This window comes from Hypanus sabinus, chromosome 7 (assembly GCF_030144855.1).
Source record: "Hypanus sabinus isolate sHypSab1 chromosome 7, sHypSab1.hap1, whole genome shotgun sequence".
NCBI classification, from domain to species: Eukaryota; Metazoa; Chordata; class Chondrichthyes; order Myliobatiformes; family Dasyatidae; genus Hypanus; species Hypanus sabinus.
The window spans coordinates 117,452,286-117,471,510 of NC_082712.1; the positions used below are offsets into that span (position 1 = coordinate 117,452,286).

Here is a 19,225-nt window from a genome sequence, read left to right on the forward strand (position 1 = left end):
CCCTTCGTCAGGACTGAAGGAGGAGGGGGCAGGGGCCCTATAAAGAAGGTGGGGGGAGGGTGGAAGGTGCCAGGTGAAAAACCAATCAGAGGAAAGATCAGGGGTGGGGGGAGGGGATAGGCAGGAGAGATGAAGGAATGTAAGGGGAAAGCACTATGGGTAGTAGAAGGCAGAATCATGAGAGAGGTAATAGGCAGCTGGAGGAGGAGGCAGAGTGAAAGTGGGATGGAGGAAGGGAGACGGGGGGAATTACCAGAAGTTGGAGAATTTGATGATCATACCAAAGGGCTGGAGACTACCCAGACAGTATATGAGGTGTTGCTCCTCCAACCTGAGTTTGGCCTCATCGTGGCAGTAGAGGAGGCCATGCATGGACATATCCAAATGGGAATGTGAAGCAGAGTTGAAGTGGGTGGCAACCGGGAGATCCTGTCTGTTGTGGCGGACGGAGCGGAGGTGCTCGACAAAGTGGTCCCCCAATCTGTGTTGGCCACACCGGGAGCACCGGATACAACAGATGACCCCAACAGACTCACAAGTAAAGTGTTGCCTCACCTGGAAGGACTGTTAGGGGCCCTGAATGGTGGAGGAGGTGTAGGGACAGGTGTAGCACTTACACTTGCACTTTCTTTATAGGGCCCCTGTCCCCTCCTTCTTCAGTCCTGACGAAGGGTCTCAGCTCAAAGCATTGACTGCTCGTTTCAACGGATGCTGCCTGACCTGCTGAGTTCATCCAGCTTGTTTGTATGTGTTGATTTACTTAAAATTAAGTTTGAACATCCTAGCTGAAACTTCATAGGCAAATACTTTGTGTTACATTTTATAAAATCACTAGATTATTATGTGTAATCAAAAACATAAGAACAAAAGTGCTCTGAGGAAAATTGAAAGGTGTGCAATATCCTTGTTTAAGATTTTAGATGAAAATGGTACTTCCATACTTTGTCCCATTTTTCAGTTGTGAGGCAGTCTTGGATGAGTATTGGTGACATTCTTTGAGCATTGGATTTGTGTAGTTTAGCTTCTAAAAATTTCGCTATTTTCCAGCAAAAGAAGAGGAAAAACAAAAGTTGTTAAAATGGAGCGCAGAACTAAAGCAAGAGCGAGAACAGTTGGAACAGAAAGTTAAACAGCTGAGCAACTCCATAACGGTGAGTAAATCAGCTCTGAAGATAAGAGCAGTTTGCCCTGGCATAAACCTGTAAACCATCATGCTAAGTTTCCTGAGATGTAACAGATGCTTTGTAGTTTGTTTTTCATGCATAAGAAGCAGATTTTGGAGAAAAGAAATCACATCTTATGTTAGTCATAAGCATTTTAAGCTGCAGTGCTTCAATCCATGAATCATTTTAGTGTCTAACCAAAAAAAATTATATCCCCTACCCAGCAGGAATTGATTCAATACCTACTTTAAAATGAATAGAGAGATTGCAGCTTATGAATCAGACGCTCAGATTTTACTCCTTTCCATTGCTACTTACCAAACATTTAAGTTTAAAAGTTTAAGATTTGATGTCACTTAGATGGCTACATATCAAGTGCTGGAAGATGGGATTAAGTTGGTAGCACTTCTTCAATTGTCATGGGCAAGATGGGCTGAAAGTCCACTGGAGTTATAGAAACATAGAAAATCTACAGCACAATACAGGCCCTTCAGCCCACAAAGTTGTGCCAAATGTATCCCTACCTTAGAAATTACTAGGTTTACCCATAGCCCTCCATTTTTTTAAGCTCCATGTACCTATCCAAAAGTCTCTTAAAAGGCCACCACCACCACCGCTGCTGGCAGCCCATTCCACACACTTATCACTTTCTGCACAAAAAAACTTACCCCAACATCTCCTCTGTACCTACTCCCCAGCACCTTAAACCTATGTCCTCGTGTGGCAACCATTTCAGCTCTGGGAAAATGCCTCCGACTATCCACATGATTAATGCCTCTCATCATCTTATACACCTCTATCAGGTCACCTCTTATCCTCCGTCGCTCCAAGGAGAAAAGGCTGAGTTCACTCAACCTATTCTCATAAGGCATGCTCCCCAATCCAGGCAAAATCCTTGTAAGTCTCCTCTGCACCCTTTCTATAGTTTCCACATCCTTCCTGTAGTGAGGCGACCAGAACTGTGCACAGTACTCCAAGTGGGGTCTGACCAGGGTCCTACATAGTTGCAACATTACCTCTCGGCTCCTAAATTCAGTTCCACGATTGATGACGGCAAATACACCGTATGTCTTCTTAACCACAGAGTCAACCTGCATAGCTGCTTTAAGCATCTGATGGACTTATCATTACTATAGATTTATTACAGCCTTTGTACACCACAGTTCCTGTACCCTACCATAACTTCCCTGTCTCATTGGAACGTACCTATGCAGAACTCCATACAAATATCCCCTGAACATTTGCCATATTTCTTCCATACCTTTCCCTGAGAACATCTGGTCCCAATTTAAGCTTCTAAGTTCCTGCCTGATAGCCTCATAATTCCCCTTACTCCAATTAAACGCTTTTCCAACTTGTCTGTTCCTATCTCTCTCCAATGCTATTGTAAAGGAGATAGAATTATGATCACTATCTCCAAAATGCTCTCCCACTGAGAGATCTGACACCTGACCAGGTTCATTTCCCAATACCAGATCAAGTACAGCCTCTCCTCTTGTAGGCTTATCTACATATTGTGTCAAGAAACTATACTGAACACACCTAACAAATTCCGCCCCATCTAAACCCCTTGCTCTTGGGAGATGCCAATCGATATTTGGGAAATTAAAATCTCCCACCATGACAACTCCGTTATTATTACACCTTTCCAGGATCCCTTTCCCTATCCGCCCCTCAATATCCTTGTTACTATTAGGTGGCCTATAAAAAACACCCAGTAGAGTTATTGACCCCTTCTTGTTCCTAACTTCTACCCAGAGACTCAGTGGACAATCCCTCCATGACTTCTACCTTTTCTGCAGCCGTGACACTCTCTCTGATCAACAGTGCCACGCCCCCACCTCTTTTGCCCCCCTCCCTGTCCTTTCTGAAACATCTAAAACCCGGCACTTGAAGTAACCATTCCGGTCCATGAGCCATCCAAGTCTCTGTAATGGCCATCACATCATAGCTCTAGGTGCTGATCCACACTCTAAGCTCATCCGCTTTGTTCACAATACTCCTTGTGTTTAAATAGAGACATCTCAAACTGTCAGTCTGAGTGTGTCCCTTCTCTATTACCTACCTATCCTCCCTTACACACAGTCTCCAAGTTTTCTCTATTTGTGAGCCAACTGCCTCTTCCCCAGTCTTTTCAGTTCAGTTCCCACCCCACCCCCCAGCAATTCTAATTTAAACTCTCCCCAGTAGCCTTAGCAAACATCCCCACCAGGATATTGGTCCCCCGGGATTCAATTGCAACCCGTCCTTTTTGTACAGGTCACACCTGCCCCAAAAGAGGTCCCAATGATCCAGAAGTCTGAATTCCTGCCCCCTGTTCCAATCCCTCAGCCATGTATTTATCGTCTACCTCATTCTATTCCTATATTGACTCTCACAGGCAGTAATCCGGAGATTACTACATTTGTGGTCCTGCTTCTCAACTTCCTTCCTTAACTCCCTGTAGTCTGATTTCAGGACCTCTTCCCTTTTCCTACCTATGTCATTGGTACCAATATGTATCATGACCTCTGGCTGTTCTCCCTCTGACTGCAGGATATCGTGGATGCAATCTGAAACATCCTGGACCCTGGCACCTGGGAGGCAAACTACCATCCAAGTTTCTTTCTTGTGTCCACAGAATTGCCTGTCTGACCCCCTAACTATAGAGTCCCCTATCACTATTGACTTCCTCTTCCTTTCCCTTCCCTTCTGAGCCACAAGGCCGGACTCTGTGCCAGAGGCACAACCACTGTTGCTTCCCCCAGGTAGGCTGTCTCCCTCTCCCCAACAGTATTCAAACAGGAATACTTATTGTCAAGGGGTACAGCCACAGGGGTACTCTCTAGTACCTGACTCTTGCCCTTCCCTCTCCTGACTGTTACCCACTGTCTGTCTCCTGTGGCCCTGGTGTGACCACCTGTCTATAACTCCTTTCTATCACCTCCTCGCTCTCCCTGACTAGACCAAGGTCATCGAGCTGCATCTCCAGTTCCCTTACGTGGTTTCTTAGGAGCTGCTGCTAGGCATACCAGGTGCAGATATGGCCGTCCTGGAGGCCGGGAGACTCCAGGACTCCCACATCTGACACCAAGCACAGAAAACCGGCCTCACACACATGCTTCCTTTCCGCAATTAACACAAGTAAACCTACCTCACCTCGTTACCATCTAAGCCCACTGAGCCAAAGCCCTATCGCTCCACTACTTCTCACTCTGCTGCCCGCTGGATATGGCAGTCTTTTTAAACTTCTCCTGCTCTACTGGCTGACGTTGCGCCTGCACAATCTTGCCTCTCTTACCCTAAGTAGTAAAATGCCTTCGCTTCGGAAATCCTTAGCTGTTCCATTCACAGCGTTCGTGCTCCAAATCTAAAACCGCTCAAGATTCCTTGCCTTTTTAAACTTTTCCCACTCTACTGGCTGACGTCATGCACCTGCGCAGTCTTGCCTCTCTTTTATTCCGAGTAGTAAAATGCCTTCGCTCCAGAAATCCTTAGCCATTCCACTAGCAGCCTTCTTGCTCCAAATCATTATAAATTGTATATGATTCAATGAGCCATTCTATGGTTTGTATAATTGATTAGATATATGCATAGCGCACATAATAATATGAAATTTCTGAGGAAATTTTGTCTTAGTTCTCTTAATGAAGTATGCATGCATTAACTAACTTTATTTTGTTTCTTATAACATGATTTGGAACAAAATAGTTTTCAGAATGATGAGATGTATATAATTGTATATAAATGTACCTTGAACGGACAAGTGCTCTGGGATTCTATTTTTAGAGCATGATTTTTTTTTTCTTTTAACCAATCTTTCTTTCTTCAAAAAAAAATGAGAAAAAGATCCTACAACATTATTTTTCTAATTGTTTTACTGATTAAATATAAATGTGATGCTAAATATAAACCAGGCAGAAAATAGACTTGCTTTCAGAATTAGCACACCAAGCTTTCAAAGTGTACAGGAGAGCTTGGTCAGTAGTCTGTAAGATGAGAAAGGAACTGCAGGCTATAGTTTTAACCTCAGCAGCAGAGAAGTATGCAAGTACAATCAGAGACTACATCAGTAATTATTCAGATGGGTGTGTACAAGTCAACATAAGTCAGAATTTATTTCAGCAACTTGATTGAATTTTTCAGGGTAGCTGAAGATTTATGAGGCTGTGGCGGCTCATTTCCTAGCGTATGCGAACCGACTCACAATTAGATAGCCTACGGGGGTTTGCGAGCACAGAGCTTTGGAGCCTCTTCGCCATGGGGGGCCGGTTGACAGAGGCTTAAAAGTGAGGCTGAAGTTTTCGAATAAAGTTTTTTCCTTCGACTGCAGTTACCGACTCCGTGTCGTAATTTTAGCGCTGCGTGTAGCACACCGCTACAATTGGTGACCCCGACGGTCCAAACGATTTTTGGACCAGAAATGACCGACGCCGCCTCTGTTCATGCGGTTTCGTTGAAACTGCCGGGTTTCTGGACACAGCGCCCGGACCTATGGTTCCAGCAAGCCGAAGCCCAATTCCACGTTCGCCGGATCACCTCGGAAGACACCCGCTACTACTACGTGGTGGGCTCCCTCGACCAGGACACAGCTGCCCAGGTCGCGGAGTTCGTACAGTCGCCCCCGGCAGACGGCAAGTACACGGAATTCAAAGCCCTGCTCCTCAGGACTTTCGGACTCTCACGGCGCGAGCGGGCTGACCGTTTACTGCACCTGGATGGCTTGGGCGACAGACCTCCATCGGCTTTAATGAATGAGATGTTGTCTCTGGCCGAGGGACACACAGGCCTCATGTTTGAGCAGGCGTTCCTGGAGCAGCTGCCCGAGAACATACGCCTGCTGCTGTCCGACGCGGATTTCAGTGACCCCCGGAAGGTGGCAGCCCAGGCGGACTTGCTGTGGAACGCCAAAAAGGTGAGCGGGGCGTCCATCGCACAGATCTCCCAGCCACGCTCCCGGCAGCAAACCAGTCCGGGCCCGGCCGCAGAGCCCACTAACCCCCGGCCCAATGAACACTGGTGCTTCTACCACCAGCGGTGGGGCGCAGAAGCCCGCCGTTGCCGCCCGCCCTGCAAGTTCCCGGGAAACGCCAGGGCCAGCCGCCGCTGATGGCTACGGCGGCTGGCCATCGGGATAGCCTCCTGTATGTGTGGGATAGAAGGTCGGGACGCCGGTTTTTGGTCGATACTGGGGCTGAGATCAGCGTTTTACCTCCGACGAGTTACGACACCCGCAGCAGGGCACCGGGTCCCCCCCTGAGGGCCGTGAATGGCAGCACAGTAAGGACCTATGGCACCCGTCAGGTGCAGCTACTGTTCGGCCCCAGCCAGTTCACGTGGGACTTCACACTGGCAGCCGTAGCCCAACCGCTTCTGGGTGCGGATTTTTTGCGAGCTCACAGCCTGCTGGTTGACCTGCCCAGGAAGAGACTGGTACACGCCGAGACCTTTCAGACGTTCTCCCTGGGCGCGGCCCAGTTGCCAGCCCCTCACCTCAGCTCCATCACGCTGTCCGACAACGACTTCACCAGGGTCCTGGCGGAGTTCCCATCGGTTCTGGCACCGCAGTTCACAGCAGCCATGCCCAGGCACGGCGTACAGCACCACATCCCGACACAGGGACCACCCCTCCATGCCCATGCTCGGCGGCTTCCCCCGGACAAGCTCCGACTGGCGAAGGAGGGGTTCCAGAGAATGGGGGAATTGGGGATCATCCGGCGGTCCGACAGCCCCTGGGCTTCCCCCCTGCACATGGTGCCCAAAGCGACGGGGGGCTGGAGACCGTGCGGCGACTACCGCAGGCTGAACGAGGCTACCACACCGGACCGCTACCCTGTGCCGCACATTCAGGACTTTGCGGCAAACCTGCACGGCGCCCGGATCTTCTCCAAGGTCGACCTTGTCCGAGGGTACCATCAAATCCCGGTGCATCCTGACGACGTCCCCAAAACGGCTCTCATCACCCCGTTTGGCCTCTTCGAGTTCCTCCGCATGCCGTTCGGCCTGAAGAATGCCGCACAGACGTTCCAGCGGTTAATGGACGCGGTGGGACGGGACCTGGACTTCGCGTTCATCTATTTGGATGACATCCTCATAGCCAGCGGCAGTCGTCAGGAGCATCTGTCCCACCTCCGTCAACTCTGCGCCCGACTGAGTGAGTACGGTCTTACAATCAACCCTGCCAAATGCCAGTTCGGACTTGATACCATTGACTTCCTGGGCCACAGGATTACTAAAGACGGGGCAACCCCTCTGCCCGCTAAGGTAGATGCGGTCCGCCACTTCCCCCGACCCACCACGATCAAAGGCCTTCAGGAATTCGTAGGTATGGTCAATTTCTACCGCCGCTTCCTCCCTTCAGCTGCCCGGATCATGCGCCCCCTGTTCGCCCTGATGTCGGGTCCGAGCAAGGACATTACCTGGGACGAGGAGTCCGCCGCCGCTTTCGTTCAAACGAAGGAAGCTTTGGCTGACGCCGCAATGCTAGTACATCCCAGAATGGACACCGCTACCGCCCTCACAGTGGACGCATCAAACACGGCAGTCGGTGGGGTGCTGGAGCAGCTCATCGCAGGTCGCTGGCAACCCCTGGCGTTTTTCAGCAAACACCTGCGGCCACCCGAGCTCAAGTACAGTGCTTTTGACCGGGAACTGTTGGCGCTCTACCTGGCAATCCGGCATTTCAGGTACTTCCTAGAAGGTCGGCCCTTCACCGCGTTCACGGACCACAAACCGCTTACCTTTGCGTTTACGAAAGCATCCGACCCCTGGTCATCCCGCCAGCAACGCCACCTGTCCTACATCTCTGAATACACAACGGATGTCCGGCACGTCTCGGGTAAGGACAATGTCGTGGCGGATGCGCTCTCTCGCCCTACCGTTCATGCCCTTTCCCAAGGGGTAGACTTTGAGGCACTGGCAGAGGCACAGCAGGTAGATGAGGAGATTCCGAGTTACAGGACTGCAGTCTCTGGTTTGCAGCTCCAGGACCTCCCCGTGGGCCCAGGTGAGAGGACCCTACTCTGTGACGTCGCCACCGGCCGGCCCCGTCCGGTCGTCCCTGCAGCCTGGCGGCGACGTGTTTTCGACTCCATTCATAACTTGGCGCATCCCTCCATCCGGACAACTGTCCGGATGGTTTCCAGCAGGTTCGTTTGGCACGGACTCCGCAAACAGGTCAGTGAATGGGCCAGAACGTGCATGCACTGCCAGACGGCCAAGGTTCAGCGGCACACCAAAGCCCCACCGCAGCAGTTCCATCCCGCCCACCGGCGTTTCGACCACATTCATGTGGATATCGTGGGCCCCCTGCCAGTGTCGCGCGGAGCGCGTTACCTCCTGACTATCGTGGACCGGTTCACAAGATGGCCAGAGGCGGTCCCGCTCACCGACACCACCTCCGAATCTTGCGCCCGAGCCCTGATCGCCACCTGGATATCCCGCTTTGGTGTACCAGCCCACATTACCTCCGACAGAGGCGCCCAGTTCACCTCCAGCCTGTGGTCAGCTATGGCCAGCCTTTTGGGGACTCAGCTGCACCACACCACTGCCTACCACCCACAGTCGAACGGGCTAGTGGAGCGTTTCCACCGTCACCTGAAGTCGGCCCTCATGGCCTGCCTGCGAGGAGCCAACTGGGCGGACGAGCTTCCCTGGGTCCTTCTCGGCATCCGCACAGCGCCCAAGGACGACCTGCACGCCTCGTCGGCCGAGCTGGTATACGGCGCGCCCCTGGCCGTCCCCGGGGAGTTCCTACCAGCCCCGAGGGGGCAAGAGGAAGAACCCGCTGCAGTCCTGGGCAGACTTCGCGAGAAGCTCGGTAGCCTGGCCCCCATACCCACTTCACAGCATGGGCGGCACCCGACCTGCGTACCCAAAGACCTACGGAACTGTAAGTTTGTGTTTGTACGAAGGGGCGGGCATCGGCCACCGCTGCAGCGGCCATACGAGGGGCCGTTTACGGTGCTCCGGAACAACGGGTCCACGTTCGTGCTGGACGTTGGGGGGAAGGAGGAGGTTTTCACGGTGGACCGCCTCAAGCCAGCCCATGTGGACCTGGCGCAACCGGCCGAGTTTCCGGCGCCTCGGCGCAGAGGCCGACCTCCCAAGCAGGTTCTGGCCCAGGCTGTGGACATTGGGGGGTGTATCGCCGGTTCTGGGGGGGGGTTATGTGGCGGCTCATTTCCTAGCGTATGCGAACCGACTCACAATTAGATAGCCTACGGGGGTTTGCGAGCACAGAGCTTTGGAGCCTCTTCGCCATGGGGGGCCGGTTGACAGAGGCTTAAAAGTGAGGCTGAAGTTTTCGAATAAAGTTTTTTCCTTCGACTGCAGTTACCGACTCTGTGTCGTAATTTTAGCGCTGCTTGTAGCACACCGCTACAAGGCAATGCAAGTAATGTTCTAGAGTTTCAGAAGGCACTTGGTAAAGTGCAATGTGATTGGTTTGTTAGTCAATGGAATAAAATGGTCCATGACAGCCTGGATATAATTTTGATTTGGGGATAGGTAAGAGTCTAGATGAAGAACTATTTCTTGGGCTGGGGAAGTTGCAGTGACTGTTTTCTAAAGGTCAGTTTAAGACTGCTGGCCTTTTTGAAGCATATGAATGACTTGGATGTTGGTGTATAAAGCACCATTCCAGACGTTGCTGAGGAGTCATGAGTTGGAAATCAGTAAAGAACAGGGAGGGTATTGGTAGACTTGATAATACGGATAGACTGAGGGAATGGATGGACATATGACATTTAATGTATCCCTTCTTTACACTGCTGGTGCACTGTGGCTGCAATATGTGCAAGCTATAAAATGGCCTGTAGTTACTTGCCTATGTTTCCCCAGCAAAATATCCCACCAAGAAAGACGAGGAGATTAGGCTTATGGAAACACTATCACCCTGCAAATTCCTCCCCGAGACATATCCATGCATGGAAGTTTTTTATCACTGGGTCCAAATCCTGGTATTCCTTATCCTTATGCAGATAACTTTCGCAGAAGAACTATAATAATTCAAGAATGTAGTTGCCACCTTCTTAAGAATAGTTAAGAATGGGCAATAAATACTGCCCTTGCCAATGGTAATTTATGTTAAAAAAAAGTTGTAGGCATCTTGTGTGCAAAGTGAAAAATAAAAGTACTTCAGAATGCTTTTGAACAATCCAAGATGAAGATCAAAGTAATTATTATAACTAAGAAAATATATTATTATCCATGGACAAAGTCAGTTATGTTTAGTGACAATTAGATAAATTATACAATTCTAGCTTCTATTTCAGTCTGTATTTCCAGATATAGAAACATAGAAAACCTACAGCACAATACAGGCCCTTCAGCCCACAAAACTGCTGAACATGTCCTTACCTTAGAAATTACTTAGAGTTACCCAGAGCCCTCTCTTTTTCTGAGCTCCATGTACCTGTCCAGGAGTCTCTTAAAAAACCCTATCGTATCCTCCTCCACCACAGTCGACGGCAGCCCATTCCACACACTCACCACTCTGTGTCAAAAAATTTACCCCTAACATCTCCTCTGTACCTACTTCCAAGCACCTGAAAGCTGTGTCCTCTCGTGCTAGCCATTTCAACCCTGAGAAAAAGCCTCTAACTATCCATTCGATCAATGTCTCTTTCTTTCTTTTTTCAATCTTTTTATTGATTTTTTTTTAAAGTGTGTATACAAACAGGAGGAGATAGGAGATATGTCAATAGCAATACACACAGAAGGTAAAATAAATAATATCAGAATCACACATAGTGTTGATCTACAAAGTATAAATTTGATATAGAATGTATAACTCTCCTTAGTTTATGAAGAAAGGAAGGACTATTAGAAATTTTTATATATTAAAAAAAGAGGAAAGAAACCCACTATTCTAAATGGGAAAAAAAAAGGACAGGACAGTCCATCCTAAGAGAAAATCCAAGAGAAGAGAGGCTCTCTGATCAAATCCAAGGTTTTGAAAAAATAGCTGGAAGAGAATCAGTACAAAAATTTTATATGAAAGTGTTGAATAAAAGGTCGCCAGATTTCTTCAAATTTAAAGGATATATTCAATACCTTGACTTATTATTTTCTCCAGACTTAAACAGGACATGATAGAGAAAGCCAATAAAAGGCGGTAGGAGGGTTAGGGTCCTTCCATTTAAGTAAACTGGCTTAATAACCTAGCCAATAAGGTTGAAAAGGCTATCATCTGCTGAGCGGAAGCTGGAATATGTCCTGCTTCCGATGGAATAATCCCAAAAATAGCTATAAATAAGTTTGGTTGTAAGTCCAGATCCAGCACTTTAGATAAGGTTTTAAAAACATCTTTCCAAAAATTCTGCAACTTTATGCAAGACCAAAACATGAGTTAAAGTGGCCCCCTCAGAATTACATCTATCACAAATCAGATTAATATTGGGAAAAATACAGACTAATTTACCCTTTGACATATGTGCCCGATGCACTACCCTGAACTGTATCAAGGAATGACAGGCACAAATAGATGAAGTATTTACAATGCCTCTCATGAGCAAGTTAAATATTTGATTGACTTCATTAAGCCTCAACATTATCAAAATTTTGAGATACTGAATCATCTCAACAACAGTAATCTCAATCTCTGTATTTGCACTTGGCTGAGACAGCATTTAGTGAATCTGCATTAGATGTGTTGTATTGCTTCCTTATCCTTTCTACAATAATGCACTATATTATTCTGATTAGTGTTATTAAAATTTTACCTTTTCTAACTCAGTTTTTCTAACTGTGTAGCCCATGAGCTTTATGATCTTTTTTGTTAGACGCTAACTGTGCCTTATGAACTTGAACTTATGAGCCCCCAAATCACTTTATTCTTCCAAAGCACCAAGATCTTCCTACATTTAATTTAATATTGTTACTTGTGTTTCAACTGAAATGGGCAATTTCAGACTTATACCACTGAATTTCATTTGGTACCATGGGGGTGTTTGGTATAGACTAGCAAAAGGATAAATGTGGAGTCTCCCAAAGTGGGGAATTGGAAATTTAAAACTTACAAGAGAAATGGAATCAATATGCCTTTCAGTAAAATTGATGACTTTTTGCTGAGAGATTTTTCCTTTTTCTTTAGAAGTGTATGGAGACGAAGAACACATTGCTCGCTCGACAGAAGGATATGCAATCCTCGCTGGAAAAAGTAAAACGACTAATACACCTGATCCAGGGTATACAGCTCACAAAAAATGATTCACCAACAGATGAGGCTGTCAACAACCCCACAGACTATATGAATGCTCCCACCGTTGAACCTTCACCAGTGAACTGTGACAGCAATTTAGAGACCAAGTAGCTGAGAGAAAGGGCTAGATACTGTAGAACTTACAAACCTTTCTGGGAACAAAATTGTGACAGGTTGTTCCTGACTTGCCAATTGAAGGGGGATTCTGTGCTGGATTTTGTTCTTATAGATCCACATTGGGAGCGCCAGCTTGGTAAGAACCAGCGTCAAGCCAAGTGAAATACCAGTGTGTGCCTGCTGCCACCAATTTGGGTTTTAGTTTGTCTACTCTTCAGGGAAATAGTTAGAAAACAATGGTCATGACTTAATGATCTGCCCTGATCATGGATTGCATTCATGATTCTCAAGTCCAGGACTGCTTGAGCAGAACAGCAGATATTTAATGCAGTTCAATATGATGGGGAAACGTTGTGCAGAAAGCAGAAGTTGAAAGGCATGGGTATATGTTGGTTCCGGTCTTTGACTGAAGTAGCAAAGGCAGAATCAGAAGTACATCCAGAGACAGGTACATTGCGTAATGGGCACAGCACAGAGTACAATGATATTACTATTTTGTTTTAAATATGAAAAAAAAACAAATGGAGGTTTATTATTTGGAAGGTATATGGTGGCACCAAAACCATGCATGGCTTTTGATGAAGAGTGTTTCTTTTTAACTTTATTTTAAAATGTCATGTGGTTGTTCATTGTACAAGTAGTTATTTCAGTGTCTTGGGCACTGGAAAGACACAAGGCAGGCAGACTGAATTTGTCCTGAGATTTTGGGGGAGTTCAAGGTTTGGGAAATATTCAGGTCTTCCTAGTGTTAAACAAATTAGATATGAAAATTGTTGAGTGCTTTTGTTTCCTAATGATGTGATTTATAGAAAACAAAGTGTTAGAAGTTGAGCAGATTCTGTATATATATATAAAAATGCAAATATATATTATATATATATACATCCCACACACACAGCCCCCACACATCCACACACACACACACACACAGCCCCCACACATCCACACACACACACACGCCCCACACATAAACACCCCTCACACTTTCTCTGACTCTCTGTACGTGTAAAAAAAACATCTGCTATTGTCTGAACTGCCAAAAGCTATATTGAACCTGCAGGGAATGATCTTCAGTTTACTGGGGAATATACTGGAACAGTTTTACAGTTCTTACTATTTCCAACTTCATGAAAAGTGGGTTGAACAGGTAATGAGATCAGTTAAGTATAATGGTCGTAGGTCTTCAGTTAATGTAAAGAAAAAGGAGTAAGTCTGTTGTTTGTTGTGCAAGTACAGCCAGAATGGAAATTTATATTTGCATTAATATTTAATGTTGGTTGTACTTAATTTAACATATCAGAGTGTGCTTGCCTTTACTTTTGGCACAGTGAAAAATTCAGCCATTTATACTTATATTTGTAATTACTAACCAAACAACATGGCAGATGGAAGAAGGAATTTCTTCTGAACTAGCTATGTGAAGAATTGAATTTTCCTGATTGCTGCCTACCCACTCTGACAATGGTGCATGTACAGAACATTTTTTTTCTGGGAAGAAGGGGAGGGAGGAGTTTTCTTCAAAGATAGTGATTTTCTGTCATTACTTCGTATTGGTCTTTTACAAAGTTTTTAAACCCAATTCTGAACATTAGTCATATTAAAGATATTTTTTCATTGAATTGATACTCATTGCAATTTATAAAAATAACAGATAAACATGAAGAAAATCTATCTCAAAGCCAAAAGATTTTTTTCTGATTTGGTTTGCAACCAAATATTCATTGGTGAAAGCTGAATAGTAATTTAAATAAAAAAAAAAGTGGTTGCAGAAGCATTTCTGGATGTATCCCAAAATCTTTATTTCTTTATTCTTTACAGTATCTCCTAACATCAGTGCTTCCCTCAACAATCCTGCATGAAAATAGATACTTATTCTTCCTTTTCTTCTCAGTCAGGACAAACCTGTCAGTAAATGTCTCTGTTGCCTTTATTAGGACGTTCTGTTCTGCCGATTATAATGCCTATTTGAGAATAAGCTGGAAAATGATATTTAAATTAATAATATGAAAAATCATAAATATTTCAAAATAACCTTGTATACATAATGTCATTTGGTAACTGCAGTGAGTCAATTATGAAGCCACCAATGTTCATAATCATTCTTAATTGGCCTTGGTTCAGTTTCAAAGAGACTGTCATGATTTTTTGCTTGGTGGGCATGGAGATGTTACCAAAGTATATTACTTGCCTTCCTTTACTACAGTCTGTCCTGGTCATATTTAGCCCTTATTTAACATTTACTACCATTTCTTATTGGTACACTATTTGTCACATGCAGCAGTTAATGGCTGTTTGTGAGTTAAAAGCTATAAATTGTTATGCTTTGCTAACATACAAAAACTTGTGTTTCAGTTCACATTGCCTTTGGAAAACACTTGAGTTCATGACTTTTGAAGTCATTGTCATTTCTTTGTGTTCCATTGTTCATCACTATCGTAAATAAATTTCACAATGTCACCTAGAGTATCTTCTAAAGTCTCCTGCATGACTTGTCTGGTAAAACCAACATTGACAAGTCTGATCAGATATGAGTTTGCTGATTGGTGCTTGGAAAGGTGCATGTCAATATTTGGCACACTAAGATTGGGAGAGAAAATCAAGTGAAATTTCTAATTTCCTGGAGACTTCATTTAAAAAGTACTAAGTTCTGGATATTTGAAATATATGAACTCTTGGATAGTAATATCTTCTATATTCACCTTCTGCCAGCTTGGATAACTGAACTTTTAATGATATTGTATAGCAAAACTTAAAGGGCAAAATTGGCAAAGTAAACTATTAATATTCAGGTCAAAAATAAAACTGGAATAAAGAGAATCCTTTTCCAGCATTCTCTTTATTCCATAACCTTAACCTTTTTCATAAGAATAATAATTTTGCATTGAGAATATGATAATTGTGAATATATGGTATTTGCTGCTAATACATTTTTTATCTCATCACAAACTGTAATTTCCTTTGGTGAACCTGCACTCATGATATTTAAGCTTGAACTAACAGCATCAACTTGTATTAATATGAGATAATTAATCAGTTAAAACAATCCTCCTCTCCTATTCCCATCTTCCCAAAATCCCATCCCTTTTCTCATATCATTATTGACTAAGATGTATCAATTTATACAGTACATTTCTGGTCACTTTTGAAGACATAGTGTTAGCCATGCCAAAATATTTCATTTTATTAGATTTTGTTCTTCAAATTTACAAAATCGAGGGTTTTTTAAAAAAGACACTGAATAGTTCATTGCTAGAAGTCTATGGGAAATTCTTGCCGTTATTAAGCAAGCAATTTAACTTAAGATCCAAGAAAATCTTACATAAGATCAGGGAGTTTTCAGGTAAACTTTTAATACTGAGCATCAATCCTCAGTCAACTATAGTGTTTAAGAATTACATCAGAATGAATTTGTAGCATTGAATATGTCCTTGTGCAGATGTGAAACAAACTGAAATAGCACCCAATGCATGCTGAAGACTTAAATTATTGTATGGTCATGTATTGTGAATGGTTGTTTGCCAGATTCAAATTTGCCAAGTCAACTGGTCAGATATATAATCAACAGAGGACACAGGGATCGCCCACAAGTATTGTAGAAAACTGCAAAATTTACATTCAATTTACATAAGCATTTAGCACATTGGGTTTGTATCCATGCAGAGAGGGTTAATGCTTGGGTCTTAGGACATTTTGTCAGAACCCTTTTAATTTTATAGTAGAGACACAATAGAATCCTCAACAGTAAGTGAAATGGAAGAAATAAATACTGTTGGAATGGATGTCATTGAGCTTGTATAATAAATTTGAGATGAGTCGGCCACCTGAAGTGATGAAAATCGAACACAAAATCAGAGATGGTCCACTTGGTAAATAACGGTTGGAAATTGAAAGCAAATTTAATGAAAATCACAGGGAGAGAACAGGATGCAGCACCAGAAAACCATGTGGGTTCCCATAGCAACATATTATTTAAAGGATGTGAGTTGGGTTAAAAGCAAAGTTATTCACTAAAAAGAGGTCATAAGGAAAAGAAATCATTAGCTCTAGCAAGAAAAATATTAACCCATTTTCCATAGATAAATATTTCCAACGTTTTCTGCTTTTATTTAAAATTTCTAGCATATATTTTGCTATTAATCAGCAAATGTAAATATTTCCAATGTTTTCTGGTTTTATTTAAAATTTCTAGCATATATTTTACTATTAACAACTTTAAGTGTATAGTTTAAGACAACTTAAACATTCATTCACATTCCTTTCATATCTAATTTAAGCCCTTGTCTCTGTATAATAGTTTGATGGAATGGGGAAATGTTCTTGAATAAGGTTAATCAGCATAGTTACAGCTGCAAATAATTCGCTCGTGTTCACATGTGTTGTGGCCATGAACTCCCCAAGAAACTATGTTGTCATTTAACGGAGATGTTGCCTTTACTAGAATGTGGTGTTTAAAACTTTAGAAATTCAATGGTCAATGAATTTTGTTCTAGAGCATTAGTGATTACATATTTAATGAAGATGAAGGTTGTTTCCACATTCTCAGATGATTTCATAGTATACCATTTCTGCCTACAGGTGACCATGATGCATCTCTGAAATGCAGTAATCTTTTGTAACAGACTTGCATTATTTTTGAATTAAACAAAGTTGAGAATGTGTTCAAATTATACAGCATGAGTTGCCTTTCAACAAGTAACAAATAACTTGTGCAGTAACTAAGTAATGCTCAGGTATCCTTTTGATATTGGCATGTACACAGTATTTTGAATGTGAGACAACCAAATGTTCTTCCAGCAATCATCCACTATGAGGTTTAATGGCTTCTTGTGGACAGTAAGCCATCTACATATAATGAGTTTCTTTGGCACTTAAGTTCTCAGGAAGCAGGGCCACCTGACTTGGATCAGATTCCTTGAATAGAATCTTAACTTAAAAACTTAACAAATATTTTACACCTGGGGGAGCTAATCTGTGATAAGTCCAGGCTTCGGTATATTTTACACACAGCTGAACCACCACCACCACCCCCCCCCCCCCCAAATAATACTGTACATGCATTTGTTCATTTTTCCAAAGTATCTATTTTGTGATTATATCCATCTCATAGAAACATAGAAAACATACAGCACAATACAGGCCCTTTGGCCCACAAAGCTGTGCCGAACATGTCCCTACCTTAGAACTACCTAGGCTTTACCCATAGCCCTCTATTTTTCTAAGCTCAATGTACCTGTCCAAGAGTCTCTTAAAAGACCTTATCGTTTCCACTTCCACCACCATCTGCACATACCACTCTGCATAAAAAATTTACCCCTGACATCTCCTCTGTACCTACTTCCAAGCACCTTAAAACTATGCCCTCTCTGCTAGCCAATTCAGCCCTGGAGAAAAGCATCTGACTATCCACACAATCAATGCCTCTCATTACCTTGTACACCTCTATCAAGTCACCTCTCAAGAAAAGGTCGAGTTCACTCAAGGCATGCTCCCCAATCCAGGCAACATCCTTGTAAATCTCCTCTGCACCCTTTCTATGGTTTCCACGTCCATCCTATAGTGAGACGACCAGAATTGAGCACGTGGGGTCCACTCCAAGTGGGGTCTGACCAGGTTCCTACGTAGCTGCAACATTACCTCTCAGCTCTTAAACTCAATCCCACGATTGATGAAGGCCAGTGCACCGTATGCCTTCTTAACCACATGTCTCAAATGATTGATAGGTAAAATCTCATGAGCTGTAGCAAACGAAGTATGGTGGTCTACAACACTTGACTGTAGTTCCCTGTAGTTATAGAAATGTATTAACTTCACATGAGTTTTTACTACTAGATGATACAAAACCATGTGCACCATTTTGAGATCTATACTATGTGCACCTATACTATACCAGATTTAGACATGTTTACCATGGTATCCCAGCACACCCATGTGCCATTGGACAAGGCTATAGGTATGAGATTGGTTTTGGTGCCCATCCCTTCATTCATCACTTAAAATTTATATGCAATGTAGACCACTGGGTACTGATTGGTTTGTGTTGATGCTCATTTTCTAAGCTAGCACCCTCCCAGTTCAACAAATATCTTAATATTTTCTACTAGTGCAGTCTCCTCAAAACACTTTGCCAACCTTGCCTTGAATGTATCAGTGTTTTTAAGTTAATTTCTCCATGAGGTTGCAAGTTCCACATTCTAATTACACTGTGTGTTAATAAAATATTCCCGAGAAACTTGTTTGTAATTCTGTTAGTAACTCTTTAATATTCATTGCCTTAGGTTTTAGATCTCTTCACAAATTAAGACAATCAAACCCCTTCATTACTCTAATGAAGGGGTTGTTGTATCACACTTCAACCTTAAGCCTTTACAGTCCTTTCTGTTGCTTTTGACAACTTTAGAGCACCTCTATGAATCTTTAATTCTCTTGTCTCCAACCTGTTTGTAATATGGAAGTCAGGGCTATACCCAGTATTCCAAGTGTAATGAAACCTGTTATGCTCAAACTAGTTTATTATTTGAACAATCTAGATTACCTCAACACAATGACGAGTCTTGTTATACATCTAGCAAACACGAGGAAATCTGCAGATGCTGGAAATTCAAACAACACACACAAAATGCTGGTGGAACAGGCCTGCTGTGTTCCACCAGCATTTTGTGTGTGTTGTTTGTTATACATCTAGTTTGTTTTTTCTGTGCAGGTATTCCTAACTGCTGGTTTAAATTTGGAAACTGAAAACTGAGTTTAGATCTTGAACACAAGG

The 19,225-nt window shown here is 43.8% G+C and overlaps 1 protein-coding gene across 3 annotated transcripts in view; it reads left to right on the top strand.

Moving 5' to 3' along the window:
• phf21aa (PHD finger protein 21Aa) overlaps positions 1-14,925 on the top strand; it is a 408,208-nt gene extending 393,283 nt beyond the window's left edge. For all 3 annotated transcript variants that reach the window (XM_059975460.1, XM_059975461.1, XM_059975463.1), the window contains 2 exons: positions 1,048-1,151; positions 12,238-14,925. In XM_059975460.1, coding sequence (XP_059831443.1) covers positions 1,048-1,151; positions 12,238-12,456 — 323 coding nt within the window. In that variant the 3' untranslated portion in view covers positions 12,457-14,925. The remainder of the gene's footprint in view (positions 1-1,047; positions 1,152-12,237) is intronic.
• The last annotated feature ends 4,300 nt before the right edge of the window (positions 14,926-19,225 follow it).